This window comes from Pseudopipra pipra, chromosome 8, assembly GCF_036250125.1.
Source record: "Pseudopipra pipra isolate bDixPip1 chromosome 8, bDixPip1.hap1, whole genome shotgun sequence".
In the NCBI taxonomy this organism is placed as follows: Eukaryota; Metazoa; Chordata; class Aves; order Passeriformes; family Pipridae; genus Pseudopipra; species Pseudopipra pipra.
The window spans coordinates 20,616,261-20,633,695 of NC_087556.1; the positions used below are offsets into that span (position 1 = coordinate 20,616,261).

The 17,435-nt window shown below is 36.0% G+C and overlaps 1 protein-coding gene across 4 annotated transcripts in view; it reads right to left on the reverse strand.

Annotated features, from left to right (window-relative positions):
* The window catches only part of PLCE1 (phospholipase C epsilon 1), a 149,663-nt gene that overhangs the window by 43,791 nt on the left and 88,437 nt on the right, over nt 1–17,435 (reverse strand). For all 4 annotated transcript variants that reach the window (XM_064662890.1, XM_064662888.1, XM_064662887.1 and 1 more), the window contains exons 4-5: nt 11,959–12,275; nt 1,447–1,592 (exon numbers count right to left, since the gene is read on the reverse strand). In XM_064662890.1, coding sequence (XP_064518960.1) covers nt 1,447–1,592; nt 11,959–12,275 — 463 coding nt within the window. The remainder of the gene's footprint in view (nt 1–1,446; nt 1,593–11,958; nt 12,276–17,435) is intronic.

Below are 17,435 nucleotides of genomic sequence, written 5' to 3' on the forward strand. Positions count from 1 at the left end.
AAGATAAACTAGACTATTTCTTACAAATTCCTGTAATTATATTATGAACCATCCATAAAGCTAGCAAAAGCTGGTGTTCTTTAATTAAATGTATTTTTACAAAATTAAATAGGGTTGTTTTTTTTCTGTTTTGCTCACAAATTATTTATTTTTGTGGAAATAAGGAACTCAGGACCATGTTTCAGGTCTCAGGCACCAGTGCAGAGCTGCAGCTGACAAGAAACTCTGATTTCAAACAGAAATAGCTCCAAGAGCTGCAAGTACCTCTGGCAGTTCTCTCACCGTCTGAGCTGTATGTCTGTGCAATTATATGGGCTTTCTGCCCACCTCTGGATTCAGACATACCAAAAGGTCTATAGAAATGCTCACAATAGAATGCCCTTAACCCCACTTTCTGTCCCTGTCCCAGAAACACTGCTAATCAGCACTGGCCTTCCTCTCCTCTCTTTCCCTTGTGTTGTGCAGATGCTTTAGAGATAAAATTAATCCCTTAATTGGCTTTGCATTTTCCCTCATAACTTACACAGCTTGGAGATTGTGGATGTATTCTGCCAAAATGTATTCCCCACGCCTATGAGTGTTTCAAATATGTTTTATATACCAAAAATATAAACATAGCTCGATCAGAGTCCTTACTAAACCACAAAAAACAGCAATGTTTTAGAGCTTTGTTACACCAACACTACATACAAGGAGGGTTAAAGCTAAGAGAAGGGAAATCTGATCTTAACTCTTCCTCATTCGGTCCCATTTGCTGCCCTGTGAACTGCCAGTCCCAAGGCACTGCTTTCTGGCTCACCCAGCCCTGCACGGGGAATCTGTAATTCCCTAGGGAAGCAAGCAGTGAACTGTCTTTAACCCCCTACACTCTCTTTCTCCTGGAGATACTGCAGGTCCTTCTATATAAGACCACAACAACATGAGATCCCAACATCCCTCTGTATCAGTTAATGGAGGGGTTAAAAACCAGATTTGGCTGTTTGGTTTTGTTGGGGTTTTTTAGTTCTTTTGGAGTTGATTTTTTTTTTTTTTTACATTTAAAACTGATCCTTTTAGAATGTCACCACAATTATGTTTCACTTGTGTCCTGGAGACTCCTACCCCAAGTTACATTAGTTGTAGCTCACTAGATAAACCACAACTGCTTTCCCATTTTCTTCTCATATTTAAAAAATTTCTATAAAAAAAAAAAGAAAGGTGTTTTCTAATGCAACATATTCAGCACATACCATGAAAATTGATAAGAGTCTCCAACGCATTTTGAGAAAAAAAAGCATTTAGCATGCTTCATTTTTCCAGAAGGGATTACTAGAAAGTCACTGTGAGATGATGTGATTTAGCCACAGATTTCTGTTTAATTCATTGTTCTCCAGAGACATCTGCTTAACAGAGGCTGAAGTGTAATCCATCACTGAAAAGCCATTTAGAAAAGAGAGTTGCCAGTACCTTAGCCCTGCCAGAAATTCCATTACAGCATTGTAGTTGCCCATATTCCAGCAGCATTTTGCCACATGTACTAAATATGAGAAGACTTCTCGTTTCTCCTCCATAGAACCTGCAGTCAGGATCAGCCAGGTAACCCACGAGCTCACCTTGTAAAATAAACCAGACAGTACAGTCAATCAAAGCAATGTCACTTGGAGCATTCATGTATACTTGGCAGATAATGTGGGGTTTTTTGTTTTTGTTTTTTTTTTTTTTCCATCAGGAGGTTATCAGACAAAATTCCACCTATATGCTCATGGCCAAATCACATATGCATTGCAAACACAACTTACACAGACACATATTCCCATAACAGCAGTTAATTTACTAACTACTCCAGAAAAACTTCTATTAAACAAAAAACTACTGCATCTTAACATAAGATATTCTGAATATGCGTTGAGGCCACAGAAGAAAATGGATAGCTTAAGCTAGTGCTGGTTTCTAAAGCTGCCAGAGAGATCTGCAGTGTAAATTCTCATTTACATGACTTACAACTCTCATTTACAAGCCTCACACTGAATAACTCTTGTTTTTTCAACATGGACAGTAAAAGTTGATAAACTAGAATCTTTTTGTTTTGGTTAATTTCACAAAACTGGTAGATTTCTTAATGCTCAAATTTGCAAATTCCTACATGCATTGAACATTTAAAGTAGTTCACATTATCTGTTTGCATGATCACAAATGAAGTAAACGAAGAAACCCCCCACCTTCCTAAGTGTGACCATATGACCAACTTCTGTTTGATGATTAATTAATGCCAGAATCAGAAATCAACTTAGTACATGACTCTGTTTGCATTTAAACAAATAAAAATCAAATCTTCATTTTATCAGTGTGCAGATTGTCTTTCCAGTTTATGTTCCCACAACATTCATAAAAAGTAGCTATATTTCACATGGAAACCTAATTTAAACCAACTGTTTCTTTTTACAATATGACTCTCTGGAGGCTTGATTTCTGTCATTCTGTAAACACTTAGGGGGCAATAAACGTGATTTGTTTACTGACACTGAGTTCCATTCTTTGGTCCTGAAGGATGCAAGTGTTTACAGACAATACCAGTGTGAGGAGGTGCTTATAAAAATTAGAAAATGCTAGTTCACCCCTCAGGAGGCATAGACTTTTGTTTTAAAAACCACTCCTGAGGGAGAATTGTCAAAGACTATGAATAATCTAAGTTACTATTTAACCTTCCTGATGCCCAAATCAATCAAGAGCAATACATGAGAAATGTCCAGATGAGAGATATATATTACAATATATGCAATATATATGTTTGTACAAAAAAAAAAAAAAAAGAAATATCACATATTTAGGACTGAATTCTTGAAAAAATTAATTCACGGAGGACATACTCAGGAATGAGTAGCATGACTATGGGGATGCTTTAAGAGGAGGTGCGGATCAGGGGACAACGGACTAACCACTGCAGCAACTCAGAATGAGAATTTGAATTCAGATGAAATCTTATTTGAAGTGTTCAATTGGTTATTCCTAAAATATAAAACCTGAATTGACAAAGAAGTGTATACCTGAAGAGCATGAAGGTATGGAAAAATTAAAAAAAAACAAACCAGAGCACTGCATGACAAAGGGGTCAAGTAAGGGCAAAACCAGAATAAAAAGGTAATAAAATAAATCCATTAGAAATCAGAAATTGTGAAACAAAACAGTCAGGTCTGTAATTCAGGGTTGGCATAGATTTCTTTGTGTATGCTGGAATAAAATTACATGTTGTTTTTGGACATTATTCCCATTTTCCAGAAATGGTTCTCTTAGGGAATGCAAATGCTAAACATGCAATCACACAAAAAATCCCCAATATTCGTTTGGTATGAAATACCAAGTGTGGTAATGACAGTTTGATTAATATGATTTTAAACATTTTAAAGAATAATATAATTTTAAACATATATGTTTTAATCTAAGATAGTAAAGATGTAATGATCAGGAGAAAACAGTATCAAAACTGAGAAAGAATGTCTAAAAAGGCAATTGACTTCAGACTCCCCACTAAGAGGAAACCTTGAAACTAGGGCAACCACTTGTTGAAATTTTATTTAATAGAGAGTTTAGGACTGCTATAAACAGTTATGATGAACTCTTACAAACAATCTGTAAAAGCAAACAAAAAATTATAAATGGCAACGTGAACAAGCCTTTGCAGCCTCCAGATACTGTATGCACATGTACAAGCAAAAAAAGAGTACAAAAGGCACCATGGAGTTTATGCTCACTTCTCTTGCAGGACAACAATAGACTTACTGGAAGAATAGAAAATATTTAAAGAATCTTTCACTAAACAAGAAAGAAAAATAAAGTGTCTGAATCTCTAAATTTTAAAACAGAATGGGCAAAGGCAGATATAACAGTTTGGGCAGAATCAGGGGAGAGAACTGAGCATCTAAAAATACAATCCACTCCTGATAAACAGTGAACATGCCTGCTTTAGGAACTTCCGTATTTTCATTTTTCCTGGAGATCAGGGAAAGTGTGAGGAGCAGACTGGGATACTTCAGTCAGATGCAGATAATGGAAAATTTCATTCATGTTGGTTTATATGTTGAATTTAGGAATGGAACAGAATGGTTCCTCTACATATGCTACAGACTGTTTTGACTTTTATAGAATATCTAGCAGTAGCCAGGAGTATAAATTGACCTTACTGGTGGTTCAGAAGAGCATCAAGTGTCTATAAAGTTTTTCTGTTAAATATTCAGAGACTGTTGATTGATTAATCTGAATGTATCATACAGACCCCAGAAAAGGGAATTATGGGCTTCTCAAAACATGTATTAGCCTTGTACCCCAAAACTGATTTCTTGGGAGAATTCATCAGTGAGATTAGAACTGAGATGATTAAAATGCAACAGTACTGTCAGAAAGAAGGGAGCAGAGGAAAGGAGCTGGGCACAAAGGTCATCCCCTTCCATTTAGTGAGGCTTTTGCTGAGTGCTGTGCCTAACATCTGCAACAGTTTTCTACTCCTAGTTTTTTTAGTGAAGACAGATGGAAAGGGAAAGAGTTCAGTCAGATAACAGCACAATGCAGGCCTTTCCCAAAAGTTAAAGGTGGTCCTGAAGCCCAGCTAGGAAACAAACACCAAATTAATAAGCAGAACTCTCGGTTTTCCACTTAAAATGCCTGGGGGATTTTTCTTATAGAAGTTTTGAAGGTGGGAGATCTGGTTGAATCAATGGGCTTTAAAGGTGCAGAAAATTGAAGCTGAATCTCAGCTGGCTGAGGTCACTTCCCAGCTCTGAACTCCCTGAAGATTTTATTCTGCCCTGGCAGACTGAACTGATGGACCCAAGAACTTTATAATGAAGAACAATATTCAAAAGCTCTTCAGTAAATGCATACTGGAATAGCTTGACATTAATTTGAGGTGTTTACTCATAATGGCCACAGCTAAAATAACTGATGTACAAACAACACTGAAATGCAGGTGAGTTGAAAGGACTGCAATCTTCAGGAAAAACCATGAATGACAGCTCAGAGGAAATGTAAGGGTATTAATTAAAACATACACTTATTAAACAACATTCAGCAAACATACCTTTAATTTTGTGATTTACTGATAACTGTGTGAGGAGTGCACAGTATATCCTCAAAGGTATGCCTCCATAATCACTGACATTCTCAAATGTCTGTGTAGCTGCCACTTGATCCCCAAAATACCTGACAATGCATATACTAAATTTTTGCTGCCTGGGATGCATAAGCTTCCTCTGCATAGATGGTATTCAAGAAATAACAAATTTGTCAAGATCTTCATTCAAATGGAAGTTTAGAAGTGGAACTCAGATGCTGTCTGTGTACACCAGAGCTAGATGCACCTCACACAGAACAAAAGCAGAGAGCAACTCTGCATATGTACTTATTTCTTGGTGGCTATGGAATTCACCTGAAAGTTGAATTCAGAATCCTGTTTCTTCCACTTTGACAAGCAAATAGCACAGACAGTATTTTGAAGTGGCACAATTTCTCTGTCACTAAAATCAGGGCTTTTCTAGCAGGAGGAAGGAAGCAAAGGAAAGCTCCACCCTGGCAGGCTCTGACTTCTGGACACTTCAGCCAGCTGGATACAGAACAGCTCACTCTTGCTTGGCTTGCAGAGCTACCTCCCCAGCTGCATCACCCCCAAGGAACAGCTCACCTGAGGATGAAGCACCACCAGGTAGCCAGCTGCCCAGTTATCAAGCTGCCACTACACTACACTGCTGCTACACAACTCAGGCAATGTCTGAAGTAGCGCTGGGACCGCAGACAGCACAGCCCAGCCAAAAGAGTGCACAGTATTAGCCTTGCCAAGGAGACCAAAATACATTGCAAATATTTCTCAGACTGAGCAGTAAAGCTTTTTGGACCACGTTTTTGTGTTAGATAGCACTTTAACGTCAGATCACAATGTATATATCAACACAGTAATCATTATTTCCTTAGTTTACTTTTTTTCACACTTGACTTACATAGTTCTGTTTACGTAACTCATTTTAAACTCCCTTCAGAACAGAAGTCACCACAGCAAACCTATAATTAGATTTCCGCTGCACTGATGATGAGTCTGAAAAGCATGAGAAAATGTATCCTGGCTTCGTTACTATAATCCACATGATTACAAGACACAAGAAAAGTAATAAATTAAAACACGATCCGCTTAAACAAGTTGATAACAACATCAGTCTTTTCATTCAGATGGATAAAAATGAGTGTCCCTCAGGATTACTGCATAGTAATATTGCACACTAAACAAGCAAAATCCAATCAAATACATACTTAGTTAAGATTTAAATATTTTCTGGTACCCTAATACAGGGGAGCACTGAGAACATTGTGCTGAATTAATTTCAGACATATAGTAGAGTAGCCTCATTTGCAAATTTTCAGAATTACAGGAGTCTCCCTCAAATCTAAATCTGAACACACAGGACCTGCATCAGATGTCCGGGTAACGCAAGCTGTACTGAGCAGTGTTTGCAAGTACAGTAGGACAAAAAGATCTGTACAGTTTGATGTTTTCTGAAATTATCTTTTTAAATCATCCCTTACTATTTTAACTGCACTAAAAATTATTCTTTTCAATGATTTATTTTTTAAGGTTTTTAGGCTTCTCTTACTTTGATCAAAAATTTCAAATAAATTCAAGTTAGATATTGCTAATGCATTTGGAAAGGCATATTATAACTCAGCATTAATTTTTTTTTTTAACTTTTAAACACGGAAAATCTACACCAGTGATTAAAATAATCATGAGCCTATGTTTTTGATTACCTAATCACTGAACTACCACTGATTTCAAGTCTCTATGCAGGCAAAAGTCTCCCAGTTTGTCAGGGGCAGGACAGAGCTTATTACTGACGCTTTTACTAATAAAATCTGAAGGACGTAAAAGAGACTCCCATGATGGAATTTGATCCTCAAGTTATGGTACATGACCTTAAAGTCTTTTCAAGTGTAACCTACAGGACTCTATGGGAGCCCTGCTACATGTAGTACACAGGAAGGAACAGTGTTTAGTTGAATTATTAACTGTATCCCTAAATTTGTCATGGATTTTATTTACTCATTCTCTTATTTTATTCTTCTAATACTCAAGATTATACAAATTCATATACACACACATATATATATACATATGTACATATATATAATTCTTTACTATCCTCTATACAGCTGCTAGAGAATGTATTACATGATTTTTTTTAAACAGGAATGAATTTATTGTTTATATTTTATCAGAATGTAAATGCAGTGGTGATAGGTATTGAGGGAGAAAACTATTAACAATCTCCACCTACAAAGTGCAGTATTTTGTCATTTGTAGTGTTTTACACTCATTTCCCAAGGGCTTAAGTTTTTAAGGCTTTTACAGCAGTTCCCAAGCTACATACTTCAGTGAGTGATGCTACATAGAAGAAACGTTGTCTTCTATTTTTCTATAACTTCTTTAGGAACTTCAAAATTCTTGAGAGATGCAGCTTTCAGAGATGAAATTCGCTAACACAGATGTGTCTGAAGTTTAACACCATTGCTAGCAAACAAAATCATTTGGTTTACACCAAGATTATAGTACATACCTTCTCAACATCTAACATAAAAATTAGCCATGATATCTTTCTATAACAAACTGTAGCTGATTTAAGTACTGACTACATTGGAGCAAGAAATTTTAATACTGATGAACTGAAGTCTGTGTGTGAAAAGTCTCTGAACACAAAACAAGATGATGATTCTTCAGGTATCCAAAGGATAAGCATAGCAATATAACCCATTTAATCAAATCATTCTGGTTTTAATAATTTTGTTAAAAAAAAGAAATTTAAGTAAAATCTGAAGAACATGAAAAAATCCATGTAAAAAAATAACTCTTATCAGATATCATGTGGTATTTATGGCAGAGGGAAAAGCATCCATTATCTTGCTTGAAAGCACAATTCTTAGTGTACCAGTATAGTCCAATTTCTCCCTTTAAAAGATAATAAAAACCCACTAGCAGCATGCAGCATTAGCACTAATAGCTGGCTGTAACAAGTTCCCTTGCATTGCTAACTGTGCACAAACCTATCAGTGCTTACTGATGAATATAAGGATCACAGCGTATAGCACAGAACTGGAGTTTTTTACACGGGTTTTATTGAAGCTTAATTATTAAAATTTTTTTGGCTTTTTGTATAATATGCAGCATAATTTCCAGGTGCATTTTTAAAATCTGAGTATTTTAAATTGCGTATCTTATGCACAGATGGTTTACTTTACATGCTTGAGTGAAATTATATAACCTTACAGAGAACATTTACCGTTTTAAATCTGATTAAACACAATTCCAAACAAGGACTGGAAACAGTTTGATATTTGTACAAACACAGTCTTTTTAAAAGCATTATGCAAACCCATTTAGGCATTGCAAAAAAATGCTGAACTAAGAGACAGAGTACAATATTTATTTACATTCCATTATTTCAGTAAAATGATATGTCTCTGTTTTGCTAGTGAGGTTTAATTTTGTGTTTTGAATGAACAATGAAAAAAACCTTACAAAATGAAACCATTAAAAATAAAACTATCATCTCTAAGTGTCCTAAATAGTCATATTTTTAATTAACTTTACTGAATATGAGAATCACTTAGTGAATGATGAACCCAGCCCTGTAGCACTGCCATACTGGAGTGGTTCTAACTTTTTTACCTTCTTAGCTTATTTTTTAGCAATCATATCTTTATAAAAACCACCTTATGTATTCAACTTCTTATTTTGCATGTTTAGTTCAGTAGTGGGACTACCTTCAGTGAGCTGTTTGAATGATCTTTCAGTCTGGTGCAGCTTTCAATCTATGACATCACATTTGATTTGTATGCATATCTCAGCATGGAAAATGAAATGTTTCATTTGTTTTAAGTTTTATTCCTCCTCTTTTACTTAAAGATGTAGCCAGAAAGATCAACTTACAAGAGACTTTTTTCATGTTTATATAAAGCAATGATTGAAATTATTTTAAATGTTTACACCAATATTTACAACATGTACATTGGACTTGTGTTTCTGTGGTTGTTTTGATGGTGAGAGGCAGAAGAGTCAGTGCAAGTAAAAGCTATAAAGGTGCAAGAGCCTGGGAGGGTAAAGATACAGAAAAAGAAACAGAATCCCAGGAAGATTGTGGCATATGATACTGAGTAAGGACCACATTGTTGAAGGCAAAGCAGCAGGGTGAACTCATGTCATACAGGAATCAGAGAAAATAACTAAATGAAGAAGAGGAAGTCACAGTAGGCCACAAGGAGAGATGGAAAAAAGCAAGTTACAGTTCTCAGGGTCCTGAAACACACTTAGGTACTGTTTTCCTAATTTATTCCCAGCTACCAAGGCTCTGCTAACTGCAGAATCTCCTTAACACTTTCTTCCCACAGTTTTACATCCATGGAAACTAAACTTCTGGTAGTCAGGGCTCTATCAGAGCAGAAAAATATATTACTACTATTATTAAGTGCACAGTCTTAGAGAATCCCAAAGCCAATAGTTAAGTAAAGGTAGATGTCACTATATTTCACTCTAATCCTCCCACACTGGTCACTAATTCAGAATCAGCTTTTAATTAGATTTATTAAAAGAAAGAATATCTGTCTTTAGCTTGGTCTACTGCCTTGCTCTAAAAAGACTCTATGATCAATTTGATATTATTAGCAGCAAATGAAGCATCAGCTGTGTCTCACCAAGAAATATGTGCTGCGCCCAAGTCTCCACTGTCATGCAACTACAGTTTGAATCAAACTTTAAAGACTACAGACTTTATTTACAGTTGGTGATACTGAACGCATGTAGCCCAAAATCTTCGTGATATATCGACTGACATTTTAAACAAGTGTTATAAAGTGTTCCTCATTAATATGTACTGTCAGAAAAAATACTAAAAAGCATATCGCTTTATGAAAAATCCTCTAAGTAATATAATTGTTATTTAACAGAACAATGGCATGGAATTGTTTTTTCCCCATTATCTATCAGAAGCCTGTCATCCTAAAAGTAATTTTGGCTCCCACATTATAAATACACTTCAGTAATTCTATAGGCAATGCCAAAAAAATCAGCAAGTGCTCACTGAGTTTTGCCAACAAAATCATGACTCTTCGCACAAGAATTTTCTTGCCATTTATAAACAAAGACATTTTGAAAGTTCATGCTGGTGATTGGCTATGGCAACTGATATACTCCACCACAAGATGAAGCATATAGCAAAACAGTGATTTATTACAAGCAGTAAGTAATGTACAATAACTCCGTTTAAACATATAACATCTATGTTTTTATAAAGTTATTCCAGATTATACCTAAAATAATCTATTTCACTAAATACCAGAGAATCTGTGCACTGAATATTTAGGAATTAATTCAAATGACATAAAAAACTATCCTGTAGCATTATCAAACACCTAATGACAGACTACAAAAACCGCAGTCATAAACCTCTAAGGCTAAAAGATAATGTTGACTATTTTATCAAAAGGCATCTTTAACACTAAAATTCTCATTGGTATGGAACAGACTAGACATTTCTGACAAGACTTCACCATCTACTTGCTCTTCAGTCCTGCGATTCCTCAATGTCAGAACACAACGATGGTCATTCTAATTGGTACAGGAACTGCAGCATGTCCTCTAGAAACTGCTCTGGCACTGTGCCTCACCAGGTCATACCAGAGCTTGACACTGCACCTTTTTTCCACTGGCCTCACTCTGGTGATCACCGTAAGAGAAGCACCACAGGAAGGAGTGTCCTAGCTGGGTCAGCAGCTAGACTCCTCTCCAGCAATGCACCAGCCACAGTGTTTTCTTAAATACTATAACTAGAGCTAATTTAAACTATTTTTAGGTTCTGTTTAAAGACTGGATATTGCAGTTGCAACTTTTATGTATGCTCCCATCACAGAATGAGGTGAGAGAAGACAATGTATTTACACTATTTTAGTTGCTAAATCTTAATAACGTGTAAGAGTCAGGAACACTTCAAAACATGCTAAATATTCACTCACTGATTCTTCTTTGCCCAGGAATCAGGAAGTTCACTGGGGATTAATACACATTCTTCTCCATCTTCCAAATTTTATGCTGGGTTTTTTTTCCTACCTGCAGAATTTCATCCCCTATTAAACCATAAGAATGCAATGAATAGCAAACTAACAGAGCTTTAAGTCAACTTTATCTTCATTTTCTTGCACTTCTAGGAATCTAGAAACTGCTAACATTGCACATGGTTAACACAAAAAAAAAAAAAGAAAAAAGAAAAAAATTGTTCCATGTTTCTGCAGCTAAAATCTAAGATTTAGTTGGTTTTTTTCTGGTTTGGGTGGATTTTTTTTACAGTTTTCTGAATCTTCAATCAATTTTCTATTATTTCTATTTCTCATCAGAAGATCATTTGAATAAAAATAAATTAAAATCTTAATAAAGAACTCAAGATTTGGTTTGTGAAAATGTGTCCTGCCAAGTCACACTTCTTTGTATAAGGACATTCATGAAGACACACACAGTGATTAAATAAATAAATAGTGCAGATTAGTGTACTTATATTACAGAGAACACAGAAAATTCTAGTTTATAATACTTCTGTGCTGACTCCTAAGTCATGCTTAGTCTACAAAAATCCAAAACAAATAAATAGAACTCCAGCTCCTAAACAAAATAATAAACTGACTGAAACTGTACCCCATACTGTCAGTATAAATACAAAGAAGTAGATGTCTGTAATTTTTTCTTCATGTTTATTTTACAATGTGCAAGAAAAGGTTGGGCTGCTGTTTTCCAAACTCACTGAGTAAACTGGTCACATAACTCCTATTCAATTCAGTGCAAGTTATTTAGCTAAATCCCTGCTCATCTTAACTTACGTTTTAAAAATCTGTCACTACTGCTAAATTCAACTCTGAGAGATAAAGGAAATAACTAACCACATAACAGGTAATAACCCTTACCTCATTAAACCTTGTCACAAGATCTTCTACAGCATTATGTTCACCATTGGGAGAAGAAAGAATAGTAGCAGATATGGAAGCCTTAAGAGATGGCAGCTTGCTTTGACATTCAGCATTACCCAAATCCCTGGTTAAAAAGCAGAGGTAGTCAATGGGTAAGACTTTCCGGTAGAGCTCCTGCTCCTGCTCGGTCAGAATGCTGGCAACCTCCTCTGGGAACTGGATGAGGTGCTGGAGTTCGATCAGCTCTTTGCTGATCCCAGCCACGTTGGAGAGAAGGATGCTGGAGCCAGCCATAGATGTACATGCTTGACGTTCTAAAACAAAATAAATAAAAAATTTATTAGGTTTTGCCTTTAACTCTTGGACCGTGCCGTGCAAACACAAGAGAAGTTGTTATTTTGGTTTTGTTAAACTGCTCATTCATTTACTCAGCAATACACTATATCCTAACTACTTTCTTTATATTTAAAAAACCTAATATGTTCTTTTATTTGGCATTAGAGATGCCAAAGCTTTATGTGCTTTTATAGGCATTAGAGATAATGCCTATCTCTATATCTGGTATTAGCTAGATAGCTGGCAACTAGGGCTTGTGCGATTGTTAAACCACCTGCCAAAACATACTTCCCAACATATCCAAATACCTGCTTCAGGCACCTGTGGCCTTGTCAAAACCTCAGATAAAAGGGTCACCTGGGCAGAGAGTGCCTCTGTTTTGCCTCCATATTAGAGTGACGGTGTAAAGCAGCTTGAGGCCTTGACTGGGGCACTGAGACTCCACTGCCACAAAAAATAATGTATAATGATCACTTAAAACCCATGTGGTTCAGTATGTTTCTTCACATCCCACTTGCTATAAGATAAAAAACTGTAAAACCAAATGCCAAAGTTACAAAACATTTTTCATTCCTCTCAGAAAAGGCATCTATCTGGGAGCATGCATATTTTATCCATCAATACAAAACATTCATGGTAGTTTTATAATATCCTTGCAGTGATATCTCTTGAAAAATAAAACTTTTCCTAAGAAGGAAGAAGTCAAACTTTGTAAGATTATGTGGGAAGCATGAAACATCAACACAATGATTCCAAAACCGTGAGTATGAGTCTTCTTACTAGATAAGTTTAGAATGAGTTCTTTGAACAATTTTTCAAGAAATTGTCATGGTACTCTAAATTAAATAGTACAGTAAAGTATGTACTATTCCTCATTCTCAGAAAAAGGAGTTTATTTTTTTGCACTGCTTCACAAAATATCTTCAGAAATTTTTTTCACACATAATAGAGGTATACTCTAGATCTATCTTTTACCTAATTTTTTAAAAATATATATACATAAACTTTCATTTCATGGAGGGAGCAAATATCCTTTCTTTTCTCTAAAAAACCTAAGTTCATAATGTCTGATTACAATTCAATCCCTTATAAATAAACACAAAATATTCTACATGAGGTTCCCCCATTACATTCATTTTATGCAAAGCATTATTAATCAGTGGGAAGTTACAGAAATAGAAAATTGCCTTTTCTTAATGTATTCTGTTAGAAGTCAAAAGATAAATTATAGTAGCCCTAAATAAAGTCTTTGGGCTTATAGAACCTATTGAGAAATGTTCAAATAAAGAAGAGGCTTCTGAAAGAGCAAAGACAAATTTTTTCTGTGTCTAGACTAGCAAGCAAAATACTAGTGGACTTAATTTGCAACGAGCAGTGTCTTGGTTATGTAGTGGGGAACATGTGCAACTTCAGTGACGGCTAAGAAGTGCTGTACAATATCTGTGAATATCGAGAAATCTCTGTCATTGAAATGCCTGCAAGAAAGATCAGGGAGAAAAAGTTAAGAACACCACATTGACATGTCATTGCTGGTTTGGGCAGCAGGTGAAGTGCAGTGAGCTTCCAGGCTTCCTTTCAGTCTTGTTTCCTTCAATTCTACATGAGACTCCAATTTTGTTTCCCGCTTCAATCTACACAGAACAATTCTGAAATGTTTCGTAATAAAAAGCTCTTAAAGCTCACGTGCACTATTCTTGACAACAGAACATAAGCTTACATCAAAATAAAACCAATACAAAATGTAATGTTCCTTTTATATTAGAAGGATTATGTATTTACACAGTGCTTTACATATATGGACTGAACTGTCACTGTCACAACCTGCATTATCTCGGAAAAAGGAGGATAAGGAAGGCATGACACAAATATTCACTACCACCCATTTGTTCCCAGAAGTCACAGTGCCTCACTGACTCCCCATGCATGACACCTCTTCTCACTCAAGGCAGAGAAAGTACAGCCTGTACCAGCCTCTCCTGTCTCACCGCTGAAACAGAGGGTATATTGATTATGTTTATGTTGTGAATTTATTTTAGAGCACAAATGCACTTCTGAAGTGAATCTCCCAAACATCCTCCCTTACTGTGCTTTAGTTTAGTCTCAGAGCAAATGAAGTGGACCCTTTTCAGATGAAACTGCACTAGAAGATGCACTTCCAGAAGGCAACTAACACGTCCCAGTTGGTAAAAAGCTGTAGCTGTCAGTGGCATCCGATCTCTGGAGCAGGCACTGAGGTCAGGAATGGACAGTTTGACCAGACAGCTCAGATCATGGCTTGGCTGCAGCTGAACATGTATCACAGGAGACAGCCAGCAAGTACCATGGACAATGCAATGCCAGATCAATACCAGTGCTTTGCAAATTCAACCTTATTTGGTAACTACAGTTAAAAATACTTTATCAATGTTGCAGGAAAGGAAGGTATAACTCTATAAGGAGTGCCTATTTAAGGAGTGATTGATGGAACAGAGGTAACACGTGAGTGAAGATGTGCTGTTCCCTGATGCACTGCTCGCTGACGAGATTTAGAGGTGCATTCTTAATAATTCACCTTCTCCATTACAATACCAACTACAAACCCCATCCACATTCCCACTTTCTACAGTCTCAGAGCTTTGCTCAGAGACCTCTAAATCTGGCAAAGGTTGACACTGAATTTGCAATAGGCTGATCATGATCCTTTGTACATTGCAAGTATAATTACCCTTTGGGGTCCACTCTCATCTAAGAGCAAGGCTCAACACACTGAAGTGACCAGAGTTAGGAGGCTGGCTCCAAAGCATGTCTCCATACTGCCAGAAACTACTAGGAATATCTCATTAGAATTTGATTTCACTAGACTGACTGCCCATTGATCGAGTCCAGCAGAAAGCTAATGCATGATTTTGAAAGCCTTTAATGAAACTACCTTTAATGAAACCATCATCTTCTGTAATGAAGGCTTCACAAACCAGCTTCACTCTTCTGGAAAAATGAAGCTGTCAAAAAGAAAATCTTTCCATAGAAGTTAAGCTAAGAGGATTCAAAATCAGCCACTTATGTTGCTGGATTTGGAACAAGACAGAAAATAGATAAAACACTTTCTGATTCAAAACACAGAATTTCAAACTAGCATTTCTCAATTCTTCATTAAACTGGAAGAACTTTATGTAAATTCTCTCTGTAATGTAAGAGTCCATGCAACAGGCTGCTGCAGCTGATATCCAACGACAGGCACACAGAACAAACAGAAATCTGAAGCCTCAGAGCTCATGGCTAAAGTATGGCTATAAATACTGAAGAAGTAGAAATATAACTTATTTCTGTTGACTGTTTCTACACCTATAATTATTTATTTCTTCCATAATTCATATCTTTGCAAGTCTTGGTTGTTGGCATAATTTACCTCTCCAGATTCAGATTTTTTATCTTTTCTCATTCCAATCTTCTGTGTTTTATCACAGAAAATCCAGGATCCTGATTCTCAGTTTCACCACCCCCCATGATTTATGCTCTGCACAAAAGTCTGTCTGTTTGCACCTACTAAACTATCCTTTTTCCTGGACTGTCTTTTTTTTTTTTTTTTATATATGCCTAAGACTTTTGCCATTTTTCACTCCAGGAACTGATTTGCACTTCTCTGTTTCTGCTATAAATCTCTCTATACAGTCTCATACACAAGTCCTCCAGCTTTGTGTTGTCAGTTTATGTCCTTCAGGAAACAGATAGTATCTTTCTGTGCTTCAAAGAAAGATTAACTTGCAGAATGGAACTGCTTTCAGGCTAAAATCACAGTAGGTTTTTTACAGCTAGGGAAGGACACAATCCTCACTAAAATTAGCTGCTGCTGCAGTAAATGATACTGTTCTTTGTGCTCTACCACATCAAGTTAATGCTAAAACTACTACAAGAAAATGAGTGCCCTGACTATTAATCTGCAAGTTGTCTAAAGCTGAAATTGATAGCTTTGCTTATCCTGTTGATAAACAGCTGAAGCAGATAATCTTTTAAATAGCAAGCATTGCTTTTATTAATCAAAACAAGATAACCTCTGCCTAGCTTTAAAAAAGGACTCATGAGCTGACTTGAGCATTGCTGATGCACAGAGGAACAAAAAGGTTTCATCTGCTCTAACAAAAGAACAATCTATATAGGAATTGGAGAAAAATACAGAATACCTGCTTCAGGTTATTACTCAGCCTAGGCTTATCCTAAACTATAAAACACCCTGTCTGAAGAACAATGTGTTTTTATTATTTTTAAAGACTTTCTACAAGGTTTAAAGGAGCTCTTCCATCAACAGAGTAACTTAAAATTAACTCAGCCTTTATTACTATGCATCTTGGATAGGCTCTATAAAAGCTGAAAAAATGAGTTTCAAGTACATAAGTATGTAAGAACTGTATGTGCATTTTTGTGCATGTATCCAGAAAAATTTCAAGCCGGTCTTGAGAAACTGTTTGGTTTTTTTTTTCGGTGCTTTTCCCTTTGAACTATATTATATTTGTTTGTTATATTAGCAAGAGTATTGCTTGATTCAGTACCTTTTTAACTTGAAAACCAGGAAGGTTCACTTTAAAGAAAAAGGCAAGGAAACTCTTATAAATAAAACAATGAAAGATACTGCTAGAAAGGCTAGTGTTAATTATCTGTAACCATAAAATTTTTCTACATTTGTATGTTCTACTAAATACAGTAGTTATGTGACAAGTGATATATCCTAACAAAAAAGCAAAATTATCTGTATGTTTACCACATCTCTTGTAAAGCTAAAGTTAAAAGGTGTTTATTTATAAAATTTTATTTCATCATGCACACAGATAACTTATTAATACACAATATGATATAAAAGTTGGACTGTTGCCATCAATTTTCTCTAAGTAGAAATTCAGGATTTGGTCTGAGCACAGTTAGTGGAACCTATACAAAGACAGAAGGGCAATAAATACAACCCTGCTAATCCTATGTAAAATTAGTCGCCAACCATGCAATTTGTACTTTGATAAAATCACATCCCTTTCCACATGAACTGTGTCCCATGTAAACACATGAGCAAGTAAGGACAGTGGAACAGAATTACTTTTATCTCAGCTCAAACACAACAAGTCTTACACTGTTGAATGTGCTATGCATATGGGAGCTCATCCAGGGAAAAGTCA